The sequence below is a fragment of the Mustelus asterias genome, chromosome 8, assembly GCF_964213995.1.
Source record: "Mustelus asterias chromosome 8, sMusAst1.hap1.1, whole genome shotgun sequence".
In the NCBI taxonomy this organism is placed as follows: domain Eukaryota; kingdom Metazoa; phylum Chordata; class Chondrichthyes; order Carcharhiniformes; family Triakidae; genus Mustelus; species Mustelus asterias.
In genome coordinates, this window is record NC_135808.1 from 11996376 (window position 1) to 12013862 (window position 17487).

Below are 17487 nucleotides of genomic sequence, written 5' to 3' on the forward strand. Positions count from 1 at the left end.
CGCACTGTCACAGGGTCAGTGCTGAGGGAGTGCCGCACTGTCAGAGGGTCAGTGCTGAGAGAGTGCTGCAACGTCAGAGGGTCAGTACTGAGGGAGTGCCGCACTGTCAGAGGGTCAGTACTGAGGCAGTGCCGCACTGTCGGAGGGTCAGTACTGAGTGAGTGCTGCACAGTCAGAGGGTCAGTGCTGAGGAGTGCCGCACTGTCAGAGGGTCAGTACTGAGGGAGTGCCGCACTGTCAGAGGGTCAGTACTGAGCGAGTGCCGCACTGTCAGAGGATTAGTACACAATCCAATAGGATCACAGTATCATACAATCATTTGGCCCCTCGTGTCGCTGCTGGTTCTTCGCAAGATCTTTCCAAATTAGCAAACTCCCAGAAATAGCAATATAATAATTATTTTTCACCAGTTAAGGGAAAAACAGCAACATGTTAATTGACGGGTAAAGGCTCATACAGAGGCTTGCAGCCACGTGCCAGCTGCCAGCTCGCGAGGAGGGGTAGGAACTCAAACTCACCAGGGTGATTCCCCCACCCTGCTCCCCGAGTCATTCCCCAGGTCATGTGATGCTTATTCTTCAGATTGCTCCTTAAAGGGACAGACAGCCATGTAATAATACCCTGATAAATCCCATTTAATGGTATTGGTTGAGGGATAAATATTGACCAAGACTCCTCTGCTCTTTGAAGTAGATGATGTGGAGATGCCGGTGTTGGACTGGGGGAAACACAGTAAGAAGTCTCACAACACCAGGTTAAAGTCCAACAGGTTTATTTGGTAGCCACAAGCCTCCAGCTTTCGGAGCGCTGCCCCTTCGTCAGGTAAGTGGGAGTTCTGTTCACAAACAGGGCATATAAACACACAAACTCAATTTACAAAATAATAGTTGGAATGCGAGTCTTTACAGGTAATCAAGTCTTAAAGGTACAGACAATGTGAGTGGAGAGAACATTAAGCACAGGTTAAAGAGATGTGTATTGTCTCCAGCCAGGACAGTTAGTGAGATTTTGCAAGCCCAGGCAAGGCGTGAGGGTTACGGATAGTGTGACATGAACCCAAGATCCCGGTTGAGGCCTTCCTCATGTGTGCGGAACTTGGCTATCAGTTTCTGCTCAGCGACTCTGCATTGTCATGTGTCGTGAAGGCCGTCTTGGAGAACGCTTACCCGAAGATCAGAGGCTGAATGCCTGTGACTGCTGAAGTGTTCCCCAACAGGAAGAGAACACTCTTGCCTGGTGATTGTCGAGCAGTCTTCATTCATCCGTTGTCGTAACGTCCGCAAGCCCACGAATAACCTCACGATGCTCCACTTCTCCAGCTTCCACCCCAAACACGTTAAAGAAGCCATCCCCTACGGACAAGCCCTCCGAATACACAGGATCTGCTCGGATGAGGAGGATCGCAATGGACACCTCCAGATGCTGAAAGATGCCCTCATAAGAACAGGATATGGCGCTCGACTCATCGATCGACAATTCCGACGCGCCACAGCGAAAAACCGCACCGACCTCCTCAGAAGACAAACACGGGACACGGCAGACAGAATACCCTTCGTCGTCCAGTACTTCCCCGGAGCAGAGAAGCTATGACATCTTTTCCGGAGCCTTCAACATGTCATTGATGAAGACGAACATCTCGCCAAGGCCATCCCCACAACCTCAAACGACCATTGTCTGCAGCAAACTACCCAGCCTTCAGGAGAACAGTGACCACGACACCACACAACCCTGCCACAGCAACCTCTGCAAGACGTGCCGGATCATCGACACGGATGCCATCATCTCATGTGAGAACACCATCCACCAGGTACACGGTACATACTCTTGCAACTCGGCCAACGTTGTCTACCTGATACGCTGCAGAAAAGGATGTCCCGAGGCATGGTACATTGGGGAAACCATACAGACGCTGCGACAACGGATGAATGAACACCACTCGACAATCACCAGGCAAGAGTGTTCTCTTCCTGTTGGATAACACTTCAGCGGTCACGGGCATTCGGTCTCTGATCTTCGGGTAAGCGTTCTCCAAGGCAGCTTACACGACACATGACAATGCAGAGTCACTGAGCAGAGACTGATAGCCAAGTTCCGCACACATGAGGAAGGCCTCAACCGGGATCTTGGGTTCATGTCACACTATCTGTAACCCCCACGACTTGCCTGAGCTTGCAAAATCTCACTAACTGTCCTGGCTGGAGACAATACACATCTCTTTAACCTGTGCTTAATGCTCTCTCCACTCACATTGTCTGTACCTTTAAGACTTGATTACCTGTAAAGACTCGCATTCCAACCATTATTTTGTAAATTGAGTTTGTGTCTTTATATGCCCTGTTTGTGAACAGAATTCCCACTCACCTGATGAAGGAGCAGCGCTCCGAAAGCTAGAGGCTTGTGCTACCAGATAAACCTGTTGGACTTTAACCTGGTGTGAGATTTCTTACTTCGAAGTAGAACCATGGGATCTTTCACACAAAATTGAAAGGGAGAGATAGATCCTTGGTTTTGTGTCACATCCGGCAGAGATCACCTCTGACAATGCGGCACTCCCTTAATACTGACCCTCTGACAGTGCCGCACTTCTTCAGTACTGACCGTATGACAGTGTGGCACTCCCGCAGCGCTGACCCTTTGATAGGGCGGCAATTGCTCAATACTGACCCTCTGACAGTGTGGTACTCCCTCAGCACTGACCCTCTGACAGTGCGGCACTCCCTCAGCACTGACCCTCTGACAGCGCAGCACTTCCTCAGCACTGACCCTCTGACAGTGCAGCACTCCCTCAGTACTGACCCTCTGACAGTGCAGCACTCCCTCAGTACTGACCCTCTGGCAGTGCAGCACTCCCTCAGCACTGACCCTCTGACAGTGCAGCACTCCCTCAGTACTGACCCTCTGGCAGTGCAGCACTCCCTCAGCACTGACCCTCTGACAGTGTGGTACTCCCTCAGCACTGACCCTCTGACAGCGCAGCACTCTCTCAGTACTGACCCTCTGACAGTGCGGCACTCCCTCAGTACTGACCCTCTGGCAGTGCAGCACTCCCTCAGTACTGACCCTCTGACAGTGCAGCACTCCCTCAGTACTGACCCTCTGGCAGTGCAGCACTCCCTCAGTACTGACCCTCTGACAGTGCGGCACTCCCTCAGTACTGACCATCTGACAGTGCAGCACTCCCTCAGCACTGACCCTCTGACAGTGCGGCACTCCCTCAGCACTGACCCTCTGACAGTGCGGCACTCCCTCAGTACTGACCCTCTGACAGTGTGGCACTCCCTCAGTACTGACCCTCTGACAGTGCAGCACTCCCTCAGTACTGACCCTCTGACAGTGCAGCACTCCCTCAGCACTGACCCTCTGGCAGTGCAGTACTCCCTCAGTACTGACCCTCTGACAGTGCAGCAATCTGCACCTCAGACAAATAAGGGAGGATCTCATTGAAGCTCATAAATTCTAACAGCACTAGACATGGTAGATGCAGGGACGGTGTAGCTGATGGTGGGGGAGTCCAGAACCAGGGGTGACAGTCTGAGGATTCGAGTAGACTGTTTAGGACAGAGATACGGAGACATTTCTTCACCCAAGGAGTTTTGAGCCTGTGGAATTCATTGCCAAAGGAAGTAGTTGATGCCAAAACACTCCATCTATTCAAGAGGCGGCTGGATATAGCAATTGGGGCAAATGGGATCAAAGGTTATGGGGAGAAAGCAGGATTAGGCTATTGAGTTGGACGATCAGCCATGATCGTGATGAATGGTGTAGCAGGCTCGAAGGGCCAAATGGCCTCATCCTGCTCCTATCTTCTATGTTTCTATGTTTTTATATCACCCAAGCTCATTGATAGTTCAGCTCACCAGAATGAAGTTCCCTTTCCCAGTTACGTTATCGGGCAATCAGCATCCCAGATTTATAACTGCGTGTTAAGTGGAGTGCAGCGAGTGAGCCAGACAGTTTGCTGGATTTGGAATGTGTAGGCAGTGAGTTTCCCCTCATCGATCATATGAGGAACGGTTGAGGACTCTGGGTCTGTGCTCATTGGAGTTTGGAAGGATGACGGGGGGATCTTATTGAAACTTACAGGATACTGCGAGGCCTGGAGAGAGTGGACGTGGAGAGGATGTTAACACTATTAGGAAAAACTAGAACCAGAGGGCACAACCTCAGGCTAAAGGAACGATCCTTTAGAACAGAGATGAGGAGGAATTTCTTCAGCCAGAGAGTGGTGAATCTGTGGAACTCTTTGCCGCAGAAGGCTGTGGAGGCCAGGTCATCGAGTGTCTTTAAGACAGAGATAGATAGGTTCTTGATTAATAAGGGGATCAGGTGTTATGGGGAAAAGGCAGGAGAATGGGGATGAGAAAAATACCAGTCATGATTGAATGGCGGAACAGACTCGATGGGCCGAGTGGCCTAATTCTGCTCCTATGTCTTATGGTCTTATGAATGACCGATGTTCAGTGGTTGGCTGGTGGGGTGTAGACTAAGGGGAAGGGAGGTCGGCAGTGAGAGGGAGGCAATCCGCCGCAGGGGCAGAGCCAGGAGGGGAGGCGGTGGCTGAGGGATGTGGGAGGAGGGGAAAGGTTTTGCAGGTCGGGTGTAGGGGCCCTGTGAGTGGGATGGGGGGGGTGCGGCGGGGGGGGAGTGGCGGGGTTGGGAGGGTGTAGTTGGACGGAGGGGGGTGTGGGGATTGTAGTTAGGTGGGAGTGCTTGGGGCGCAGAGGTGGGTGGGGGCAGTGGTGGCATGTTTCAAGGCACAGATGGTGGGGGATGGTCCAAAAGGGCAGGGTTGGCGCTGATCAATGGTGGAGCGCTGGGGGTGTAACTGAGGGCACTGGGCAGTGGACAGAATGGCCACAGTGCGAGGGAGGAAGTGGGGTGCATACAGGTAACAGGTTGAGACTCATGTCCTGGTAGTAGGCAGTCTCATGGGGGAGATCACAGATAATGGGTGGGGGGTTCGGCGGGGGAATCATGGACAGTGGTGGGCACAGGGATAGTAGCAGGCGTCGGCTGAGAGGGGATAGTAGGCAATTGGAGGGTGAGGGTTACAGGCTCGAGGGTGACGAGGCAGGTTTGAGTTAACAGAGGAGGAGAGGAATGGTTATATTGGGTGGATCCAAGGTGATGGTTGCGAGGAGCTTGTTGGGTAACAGGGGGAAAAGTACAGAGTGGTAAAGCCTGTCTGAAAATTTACACACAACATTTTCTCAATGCCCTTCAGGGTGGCACGGTGGCACAGTGGTTAACACTGCCGACTCACAGCGCCAGGGACTTGGGTTCGATTCCCAGCTTGGGTGACTGCGCAGAGTTTGCATGTTCTCCCCGTGTCTGCATGGGTTTCCTCCGGGTGCTCCGGTTTCCTCCCACAGTCTGAGAGATGTGCTGGTTAGGTGCATTGGCCATGTTAAATTCTCCCTCAGTGTACCTGTACTGGAGTGTGGCGACCAGGGGATTTTCACAGTAACTTCACCGCAGTGTTAATGTAAGCCGATTTGTGACACTAATAGATAAATAAACCTTACTTTAACTTTACAGTTGCTCTCTATGTATGAACTCTCGCAGCGGGAGTGGGGCGCTTTCGACGGGATGGAGTTAAATGGACACAAGAAACCCAGGTTGACTGTGCTGACTCTCTCTGTGACACCCTCTCAATTCAGCCACTTTTCCCATGACTGTGACACTGCCTTACTTACAGACAAGTTGCGGTCCCGTTACTGAGCGACTGGCAGCTCCCACCGTTAAGACAAGGAGCCACAGCATCTAAACATTTCAAACCTGGAGGTGGAAAAAATGGAAGCGAGTCAGAGAATGAGATTAACCGACAGGACATCAACTGAACCAGCCCCCAAAGAGTTAAAGTGCCCAATGCACTGTGTGAAACAACTCCCCCAATATTCAACAGCCACTGAAACCCTCCCCCCCCCCCCCCCCTCACTGTGTTGCATGGTGGTTAGCACTGCTGCCTTGCAACACCAGAGATCCAGGTTCAATTCCCGGCTTGGATCACTGTCTGTGCTGGGTCTGCACACTCTCCCCGTGTCCGCATAGGTTTCCTCCGGGCGCTCCGGTTTCCTCCCACAGTCCGAAAGACATGCTGGTTATGTGCATTGGTTGTGCCAAATTCTCCCTCAGTGTACCCGAGTTTTTTTGATTTGATTTATTAGCCCACCAACGCCTCTACTTTCTCAGAAGACAAAGGAAATTTGGCATGTCAGCTACGACTCTCACCAACTTTTACAGATGCACCATAGAAAGCATTCTTTCTGGTTGTATCACAGCTTGGTCTGGCTCCTGCTCTGCCCAAGACCGCAAGAAACTACAAAAGGTCGTGAATGTAGCCCAATCCATCACGCAAACCGGCCTCCCATCCATTGACTCTGTCTGCACTTCCCGCTGCCTCGGCAAAACAGCCAACATAATTAAGGACCCCACGCACCCCGGATATTCTCTCTTCCAGCTTCTTCCGTCGGGAAAAAAATGCAAAAGTCCCAACTGACTCAAGGACAGCTTCTTCCCTGCTGTTGTCAGACTTTTGAATGGACCTACATTGCATTAAGTTGATCTTTCTTTACACCCTAGCTATGACTGTAACACTACATTCTGCACTCTCTTGTTTTCTTCTCTATGAACGGTATGCTTTGCCTGTATAGCGTGCAAGAAACAATACTTTTCACTGTGTGTTAATACATGGGACAATATTAAATCAAATCAAAATCAAATTATTGTCACACGTATTAGTATACAGTGAAAAGTATAGTTCCTTGCGCACTATACAGACAAATTGATGATACATATTTGACACAAATGGCCTCCTTATATTTTGAAGGATATACTAGTATTGGAGTCAGTATTATGAAGGGGGTTCACTGGGGGAGGTGGTGGAGTAATAGTATTGCCGCTGGACTAGTAATCCAGAGAAGCAGGGTAATATGGTGAGGCGACGGCCTAGTGGTCTTATCGCTGGACAATTCATCCAGAAACTCAGCTAATGTTCTGGGAACCCGGGTTCGAATCCCACCACGGCAGATGGTGGAATTTGAATTCAATAAAAAAAATCTCAAATTAAGAATCTACTGATGACCACGAAACCATTGCCGATTGTTGGAAAAACCCATCTACTTCACTAATGTCCTTTAGGGAAGGAAATCTACCATTGTTACCCGGTCTGGCTGACATGTGACTCCAGAGCCACAGCAATGTGGTTGACTTTCAACTGCCCTCGTGCAACTAGGAATGGGCAGTCAATGCTGGCCCAGCCAGTGATGCCCATGTACCAAGAATAATGATTTTAAAAAGTCATGACCATCCCTCCCTTACAGCCTTGCTTGCGTTCGGTTAGACCTGCGGTTTCAGAGACCGTGCTCTGAAACGTAGCTAATGTTCTGGTAACCCGAGTTTGAATCGCACTGTGGCAGATTTAATAAGTGCAATTCCTGACTTGGGTCACTGTCTGTGCGGAGTCTGTATGTTCTCCCCGTGTCTGCATGGGTTTCTTCCGGGTGCTTCGGTTTCCTCCCACAGTCCGAAAGATGTGCTGATTAGGTGTATTGGCTGTGCTAAATTCTCCCTCAGTGCAACCCGAACAGATGCCGGAGTGTAACGACTCGGGGATTTTCATAGTAACTTCATTGCAGTGTTAATGTCAGCCTACTTGTGACGCTAATAAATAAACTTTTAAAAAACTTGAGAGCTAAAAACTTAGTACTGTTGTGATGGCCACAAAAGGCCATGTGAGGATTGATAATCGATTTCTCCGAGGGCTTTGTGGAGGACCCTTACTGAGAAGGTAGCGGCTCACTCAACAGCAAACATTGAGCGGGGAATTTTAAATGTGTGCTGTCAGTCCCGAGGTGTTGCTCTGCTTAGCTGTGAGTCATGGGAGTGGTCTCGTTCTTGGTACACAATAAAGGGTGCTTGGTAACGGGGAACTAGTGTTCAGCTGAATTACAAGCAATCTCAACTCAATGAACTTGCGAGATCAAATACTCTCAAAACAATATACTCTCAGCAATATCAAAGTCCCAGCCCCAGCACTAAGTGTAACTAGAAGCTTTAATGTTTGTACCATCTGGTGGTACGCACAGTGATAACCCCAATCAGCGACTCTTCAAAAGGAGATCTTTGTGATGTTGGCCCCTTTAAAGGAGACTCCAATCAGGATCCCCATTGAAGAGGGATTTGCTTGATAAAGATGACTATTACAGAGGGAGTTCCACCAACAGTTTCATCGAGATCACCTCTCGTTCTGTTGAGTGTCAGAGGGCATAGACCCAATAGCCTCAGCCGCTCACCGAAAGGCAACTTGTTCAGCAACCAATCTAGTGAAACACTGATGTTCGGCCCCCAAGGTTGGTAAACCCTTCCTTAGATATGGAGACCAAAACTGTACACCATACTCCCGGTGTGCTCTCACCAGAACCCTGGGGGCGGCACGGTAGCACAGTGGTTAGCACTGCTGCTTCACAGCTCCAGGGTCCCGGGTTCGATTCCCAGCTCGGGTCACTGTCTGTGTGGAGTTTGCACATTCTCCTCGTGTCTGCGTGGGTTTCCTCCGGGTGCTCCGGTTTCCTCCCACAGTCCAAAGATGTGCGAGTTAGGTTGATTGGCCAGGTTAAAAATTGCCCTTTAGAGTCCTGAGATGTGTAGGTTAGAGGGATTAGCGGGTAAAATATGTGGGGGTAGGGCCTGGGTGGGATTGTGGTCGGTGCAGACTCGATGGGCCGAATGGCCTCCTTCTGCACTGTAGGGATTCTATTCTATTCTATTCTATTCTAATTGTAGCAAGGGTGGCATTGGGCGGCACGGTGGCATGGTTAGCGTTGCTGTCTCACAGCACCAGGGACCCGGGTTCAATTCCGGCCTCGGATGACTATGTGGAGTTTGCACGTTCTCCCCCATACCTGGGTTTCTTCCGGGTGCTCCGGTTTCCTCCCACAGTCCAAAGATGTGCAGGTTTGGTGGATTGGCAGTGGTAAATTGCCCCTTAATATCTCGGGATGTGTAGGTGAGAGGGATTAGCGGGGTAAATTTGTGGGGATCGGGTCTGAGGTGGGATTGTGATTGGTACAGACTCGATAGGCCGAATGGCTTCCTTCTGCACTGTCGGGATTCTACGTACAAGTCCCTCTGACCAACCCCATTTAGCTTTAAGCCTTTTTTAAAAAAAAATCACTTTTCCTATGTCAAAAGGAAGTAGCCTCACACTACCCTTCCTCATACTCCATCCGGCACCTTGTTGCTCACTCACTTAACCTGACAATATCTCTTTGCAGTCTCCTTGTGTCCTCCTCACAGCCTACATTCCCACCTAGCTTTGTTTCACTAATTAGCTTAGACACATTACTCTTCTCTGGCCAGGATTTTCCTGTTGAGGATGGAATGGAAAATTCGACGGACCAGCCAGAAGTCCGTTGACTTTGGGCTGGAAACTCCTGGCTAAATTGTCTAAGTCATTAATATGGATTGTAAGGCCCCAGCACTGGGCCCATTTGTACGCCAATTTGAGAATGTCTCCTTTGACCCTAGACTTTGCTTCCTGTCTATTAACCAATGTTCTGTTCATGCTGACCAATAGGAGGAGATGGCAATATCTCGGGCCTAGTAATCCAGGCTAATGCTCTGGGGGCAAGAGTTCAATTCAACTAACGAGCTGGAATTAAAACACTGCTCACAATAATAGTGACCCCTGGGTGAGGTTCTCCGGCCTCCCAGTCGTGCGTTTCCCGCCGGCGGGAGGTGGCGAGTTGTTTGCTAGCGGCAGAATTCTCTGGGCCCGTCTCTGTCGATGGGAATTCCCATTGAAGTCACTCCACGCCCTTGGGAAACCCGCGGGCGGGGGTCCGCTGCCGGCAGGACTGGAGAATCCCACCGGCGTGAACGGCCGGAGAATTCCGGTCCTGAAATGATTGCCATAAAAACCCATCTGGTTCACTAATGTCCCTTTAGGGAACGAAATATGCCATCATTATCCAGTCTGGCCTACATGTGACGCCCAACCCCATAGTTGAGTGGTTGACTCTTAAATGCCCTCTGAAAATGGCCCCCAGTGAGTGACTCGGTTCGAGGGCAATTGGTGGCTAGGCCATCAAATGCTGGCCTGGCCACCAACACCCACACCGCATGAAAGAATATATTTTTCAAATTACCCCAACTCCATGATCCTCAATCTTGTGCACAGTATTAACTCTCTCATGGGGCAGCTTATCAACTCCAAGCACTTACTGGTTCTCCTATTTTCTTTCACTTTTTATCCATTTTGGTAGCTTTTCTCCTGATATCTAAAATATTGCCAACGCGAGGAACATAGGAATTAGGAACTGGAGCATCTGAAATATTGTGAGCAGTTTTGTGCCCCATAGCTAAAGGAAGGATGTGCTGGCCTTGGCGGGAGTCCAGAGGAGATTCACAAGAATGATCCCAGGATGAAGGGTTTGTCATATGAGGAGCGGTTGCGGACTCTGGATGTGTACTCGATGGAGTTTACAAGGATGATGGGGGGATCTAATTGAAACTGACAGAATACTCAGAGGCCTAGACAGAGTGGATGTGGAGAGGATGTTTCCACTCGTGGGAGAGCCTAGAACCAGAGGGCACAGCCTCAGGGTGAAGGGACAATCCTTTAAAACCGAGATGAGGAGGAATTTCTTCAGCCAGAGGGTGGTGAATCTGTGGAACTCATTGCCATGGAGGGATATGGGGGCCGAGTCATTGAGTGTCTTTAAGACAGAGATAGATAGGTTCTTGATCAATAAGGGGATCAAGGGTTACGGGGAGAAGGCAGGAGAATGGGGATGAGAAACATATCAGCCATGATTGAATGGAGGAGCGGACTCGATGGGCTGAATGGCCTAATTCTGCTCCTATATCTTGTGGTCTAAGTAGGCAATTCAGCCCTTTGCACCTGCTCTGCCATTCACTCAGATCTTGGAGCCTGCTTTGCCATTCAACCAGACCGTGGCTGATCTCTTCACGCTCCCAAATCCACCTCCCCACCCGTTCCCCATATCCCTTTTACTCATTTTTAAAATTAGAACTACATCTATCCCCTTCTTGAAACCATTCAACGATTCAGACTCCACCGTGCTCTGGGGCAGCGAGTTCCACAAATTCACCATCCTCTGCGGGAAGTAGTTCCTCCTCATCTCAGTTTTAAATCTACTGCCTCTCAGCCTACACCTGTGACCTCTGCTCGATCGCTCCACAATTTGGTCTACATTTACTTGATCAATCCCTTTTAGAATTTTATACCTCAATCAGATCCCCTCTCTCATCCTTCTAAACTCCATCGGGGTTTATTCCTGCAACATTGTAAACCCTCTTCTTTTAATCTAATACTATCCTCCGCTTCCTGAGTAAACCATGGATTAATCTTGTCCAGTTTTTGTTCTTTAATGAAATGGATTTGTCACAGGTTTATAGTTTTACAGAAAGAAGTCCTTTGGCCCATCAGGTCTGTGCTGGCCCTCAAACACCATTCTAATCCCATTTTCCAGCACTTGCTCAGAAGCTTTGGCATTTCAAGTCCTCATTTAAATGCTACTTAAATGTTGTGAGGGTTCCCAGCTCTACCACCCTTTCAGGCAACAAGTCTCAAATTTCCACCACCCTCTGGGTGAAAAGGTTTTTGCTCAATTCTCCTCTCAATCTCCTGCCCCTTACCTTAAATCAATGCCTCCTGGTTATTAATCCCTCTACTAAGAGGAAAAGTTCCTTCTTATCCACCCTTTCTATATCCCTCAGAATTGTGTGCACCTCAATCATGTCCCCCTCAGCTTTCTGTGCTCCAAGGAAAACAACCCCAGTCTAACCAGCCTCTCCTCATAGCTGAAACCCTCCATCCCAGGCAGCATCCTGGTGAATCTCCTCTGCACCCTCTCGAGTGCAATCACATCCTTCCCATAGTGTGGCGACCAGAACTGCACACAGTACTCCAGCTGTGGCCTAATGGGCATTTTATACAACTCCATCGTAGCCATCCCTGCTCTTTTTTTAACGTTTTTATTTATTAGTCACAAGTAGGCTTATATTAACACTGCAATGAAGTTATTGTGAAAATCCCCTAGTCGCCACAGTCTGGCGCCTGTTCGCGTACACCGGGGGAGAATTTATCCTGGCCAATGCACCCTAACCAACACATCTTTGGACTGTGGGAGGAAATCGGAGCACCCAGAGGAAACTCACGCAGACACGGGGAGAACGTGCAAACTCCACACAGACAGTGATCAAGCCAGGAATCGAACCTAGGTCCCTGGCGCTGTGAGGCAGCAGTGCTAACCACTGTGCCACCGTGCTGCCCTAAAATCAAAATGGAGAATATGGGCATCGATCTCACTACCTCTCACATGTTAAGCAAACACTCTATGATTTGAGCTAATTCCCCCAAGCTAATATATTCAATGCCTCGGCTAATAAAGGCATTCTCTCTTCAAATGTTTCCCGCTGTTCATTTACCCATTTTAACTTTCACTCTATTTATCCAATTAAGACTTAACCAGCTCTCCCCTGCTATCCATTAAACTGGCTTTGTTTGAAGTTCCCTACATTAGTGTTTGATTGGTTGCGAAGCATAACTAAGGTCATGAAAGGTAAGATATAAATATACCTTCCTGCTGCCTTAGCTGGGATTGGTAAACTGGCAAAGCTACAGACACATGATTATCAGTTCACCCGCTGACTTCCCAGCTGGTATCCTCCGATCCCTGTGACCATGTTGTGCACGCACATATAATCAGGCTCATTATCCTGTCCCAAACAGGGCTAATGAGCTCAGTGTTGCAGGCTAATCAATGTCTGGGTGGCTTCAAAGGAGCTCTTATCTGGAGCCTGTGCAGTGCTGGATAAATGTTTCAATGGGTACAACATGCTGGGTGGATAAAGTCCCCTCTCAACTTCCACACGACAGTCTGGGGAGCTAAACATCCTTCTGAGTGGTGCATCGTAACCACAATGCCTGAGCTTCTTTTTTTTCGTGAAGGTTCGGGCAATTTAAACCAGTCGGTCACTCCCTCACAGCTGTGACTTACCCTGGCGGCACGGTGGCACGGTGGTTAGCACTGCTGCCTCACAGGGCCAGGGACCGGGGTTCGATTCCTGGCTTGGGTCACTGTCTGTACGTTCTCCCCGTGTCTGCGTGGGTTTCCTCCGAAAGGCGTGCTGGGTAGGTACATTGGACATACTAAATTCTCCCTCAGTGTACCGAACAGGCACCGGAGTGTGGCGACTGGGGGATTTTCACAGTAACTCCATTGCAGTGTTAATGTGAGCCTACTGGTGAAACTCATAACTAAACTAACAAAAAATTGATATCATTGAAGCAAAGGGTTTCATTTGCACAGCAACTTTCACAGCCACTGGACATCTTAAAGCATTTTGTAACCCAATGAGGTACAAATTGAAGTGCACTCACTGTAGGAAACGTAACAGTTAAAATGTCTCAGCGATCCCCCACAAACAGTGATTCACATCCAGCGAATCTGACCCTTGTGATGTTGACTGAGGGATAAATACTGGCCAGGGCACTGGGGCCAGCATCATTGCTTTTCTTTCAAATAGGGCCATGGGATCTTTGACAACCATCCAAGCAGGGATCTCAGTTTAACCTCTAAAAAGACACCTTCGACAGTGCCGTGCTTCCACAGTACTGCATTGGAGTGTCAACTCGGGATTTGCACTGTAACTTCATTGCAGTGTTAATATAAGCTACTTGTGACACTAATAAACAAACAAACTTAACATAGATTTTTGTGCCCAGATTTCCCCCCAGAATGGGATTTGAACTCAGAAACCTTGTGATGAAGTGGTGTCATGGTATTGTCGCTCAACTAGTACCGCAGAGAACCAGGATGCTGTCCCGGCGACCCAGGTTCAAATCCCACCATGGCAGATGGTGACGTTTGAATCCAATAAAATGTCGATTGTCGTAAAGACCCATCTGGTTCACAAGCGTCTTTCAGGGAATGAAATCTGCCGATCTGGCCTGCATGTGACTCCAGACGCACGGCACTGTGGTTGACTCTTAACTGCCACTCAGTTCAAGGGCAATTAGGGAAGGGTAACAAACGCTAGCCTTGCTAACAATATCACCAACAACCTCTCCTGGTCCCCCCATGCCGACACTATAGTTAAGAAAGCCCACCAACGCCTCTACTTTCTCAGAAGACTGAGGAAATTCAGCATGTCAGCTACGACTCTCACCAACTTTTACAGATGCACCATAGAAAGCATTCTTTCTGGTTGTATCACAGCTTGGTATGGCTCCTGCTCTGCCCAAGACCACAAGAAACTACAAAAGGTCGTGAATGTAGCCCAATCCATCACGCAAACCAGCCTCCCATCCATTGAATCTGCCTACACTTCCCGCTGCCTCGACAAAGCAGCCAGCATAATTGAGGACCCCACGCACCCCGGACATTCTCTCTTCCACCTCTTCCATCAGGAAAAAGATACAAAAGTCTGAGGTCACGTACCAACCGACTCAAGAACAGCTTCTTCCCTGTTGCCATCAGACTTTTGAATGGACCTATCTCGCATTAACGTTCTTTCTCTACACCCTAGCTATGACTGTAACACTACATTCCGCACTCTCTCCTTTCCTTCTCTATGTACATATGCTTTGTCTGTATAGCGTGCAAGAAACAGTACTTTTCACTGTAAGCCAATCCATGTGACAATAATAAATCAGATCAAATCAAATCACATTCCACGAAAGAAAAAAAATAAAGAGGTGAGTGTGCTACCAGCTCAAATAGAACTGCAACTTCTTTCTCATCGTATGTTGCAGTACATATTCTCTCCCACTTGTATTGTGCACAGTTCAGCCTAGAATATAAATAGATCTGTAACAGAGACCATAGGTACAATCTCTGTCTATGTATTGTACAGGACTCATTGCAGAATCTCAATGGGACTCTAATATATTCTCTGTGTCCCTGTACAGTGCAGGGTTCAATATACAAGTACAGACTCTGCCAGTTCCTGTATGTAACACACAGTGCGCCTGTACAATGCAGGGCTCGTATACAAGTTCAGACTCTGCCAGTTCCTGTATGTAACACACAGTGCGCCTGTACAATGCAGGGCTCGTATACAAGTTCAGACTCTGCCAGTTCCTGTATGTAACACACTGTGTCCCTGTACAATGCAGGGCTAGTATACAAGTACAGACTCTGCCAGTTGCTGTATTGTATGCCTCTATAAGTTGCTGTGAAGGAAGGCTCACAATTCTGTCATTGTCTGTCTCCTTCTACAGGACATAGGATGGAAATGGAATGTATATGTGAAAAGCCAGCTTGTTCATTATTGCTGCACTCAGTGACTGAATCTAATATGTTGCTGTAATTCTCAGCACAGTGTGGCTTTCCCATCGTCACGTCAGTACATGCTAGGTTTGGGAAGAATGCACTCAGGGTACATGTTTGCGTGTGTGTGTGTACAGTGTCACTGCCAGGCTCCAGTCAGGGACAGTTACTGTGGGTAAAAAGGGTGAGATCAGCCATTCTCTCTGTGGAAGGTTAGTTGACTGGGAAATACCAGTGTCTGCTCTGAGCGTGGGAAAGGGACAAGGGGCCAGACTTGGGACGAGTAGTCAAGAGCCGGGCCTCAGGCTGGGGACAGACTCAGGGCTGGCAAATATCCAGCAACCAGGCACTCAGCACTCAGAGCCAGTATCAGCAAGGAGGGCTCGTGGCATCAGTGCTGTATGGCAAGGGCTTGACTAAGAGCACTGAACCTCGGGCGGCACGGTGGCACAGTGGTTAGCACTGCTGCCACACAGCGCCAGGGATCCGGGTTCGATTCCCGGTTTGGGTCACTATGTGGAGTTTGCACATTCTCCCCCGTGTTTGCATGGGTTTCCTCCAGGTGCTCCGGTTTCCTCCCACAGTCTGAAAGGCGTGCCGGTTAGATGCTTTGGCCGTGCTAAATTGCCTCTTAGTGTCCAAGGATGTGAAGGTTAGGGAGATTAGCCATGGTAAAAAAAATGCCCCTTAGTGTCTGTGTGGAGTCTGCAAGTTCTCCGTGTGTCTGCGTGGGTTTCCTCCGGGTGCTCCGGTTTCCTCCCACAGTCCGAAAGACGTGCTGATTAGGGCGCATTGGCCGTGCCAAATTCTCCCTCAGTGTACCCGAACAGGCGCCGGAGTGTGGCGACTAAGGGATTTTCACAGGAACTTCATTGCAATGTTAATGTAAAGCCTACTTGTGACACTAATAAATAAACTTAAAACTCCAATTCAACGCGGAATTCAGGAGAATACTCCTCACCCAGGGAGTGATGAGAATGTGGAGTTCACCAACCACAGGGAGTGGTTGAGATGAATAGTTTCGATGAACTAATAGGGTTAGATGACACAGGGAAGGAGGAGGCTCTATTGGAGCATATACGCGAGTGAGGTTAAATTCCTTTTCTTCATTCTTTCTTGGTGATGTTGGCATTATTGGCAAGGCCCTTGATGCCCTTCCTTTGAACTGAGTGGTTTGCCAGGCCACTCCAGAGGGCATTTCAGGGTCAACCACATTGCTGTGGCTCTGGAGTCACATGTAGGCCAGGTAAGGACGACAGATTTCCTTCCCTAAAGGTCATTAGTGAACCAGATGGGTTTTTACAACAATCAGTGATGGTTGTTATGGTCACCATTACTGAGCTAGGTTTAGTCCAGGTTTATTCAATGAATTTGAATTCCTTCAGCTGCCCCGATGGCGTGTGAAGCCATGTCCTCGCAGCCTTAGCCTGGGCCTTGGGGTTGCTAACCAGTGATCGTACCACTGTACTACCATCTCCCCTGATTGGCACTGCTTGCAAGCTACATAACTCCATGTAACTCAGCTTTGACAAAAGGTCATCTGGACTCGAAACATCAGCTCTTTTCTCCCCTTACAGATGCTGCCAGACCTGCCGAGATTTTCCAGCATTTTCTCTTTTGGTTTAACTCCATGTAAAGCTTATCTTCCCCGCAGATCTTTTTTCCCTCCTCCAGCTTTAGAATCATAGAATCCTACAGTGCAGAAGGAGGCCATTCAGCCCATCGAGTCTGCACCGACCACATTCCCACTCAGGCCCTATTCCCGTAACCCCACATATTTATCCTAGCTAATCCCCCTGACATGAGGGTCAATTTAGCATGGCCAATCCACCTAATCTGCACATGTTTGGACTGTGGGAGGAAACCCACGCAAACACAGGGAGAATGTGCAAACTCCACAGACAGTGACCCAAAGCCGGAATTGAACCCGGGTCCCTGACGCTGTGAGGCAGCAGTGCTAACTGCTGTGCCACCGTGCCGCCCCTCACTCTCTTTCTTTCACTCCTCAGGCCTTCCCCCTTTCATCAAATCCGTGCACTGCTGAAGGAGGTCCTTCAACCCATAGAGTCTGTGCTGACTCTCCGAAAGAGCATCTTACCTGTGCAGTTACCATGGCTGATCCACCCACCCTTCACCTCTTTGGACACTAAGGGGAAATTTAGCACAGCCAACCCATCTCTGGACTGTA

General features: G+C 49.1%; 1 protein-coding gene across 1 annotated transcript in view; it reads right to left on the reverse strand.

Moving 5' to 3' along the window:
- LOC144497660 (uncharacterized) overlaps positions 1–17487 on the reverse strand; it is a 156309-nt gene that overhangs the window by 130411 nt on the left and 8411 nt on the right. Inside the window, 1 exon segment of the mRNA XM_078219103.1 lies at positions 5697–5778. Coding sequence (XP_078075229.1) covers positions 5697–5778 — 82 coding nt within the window.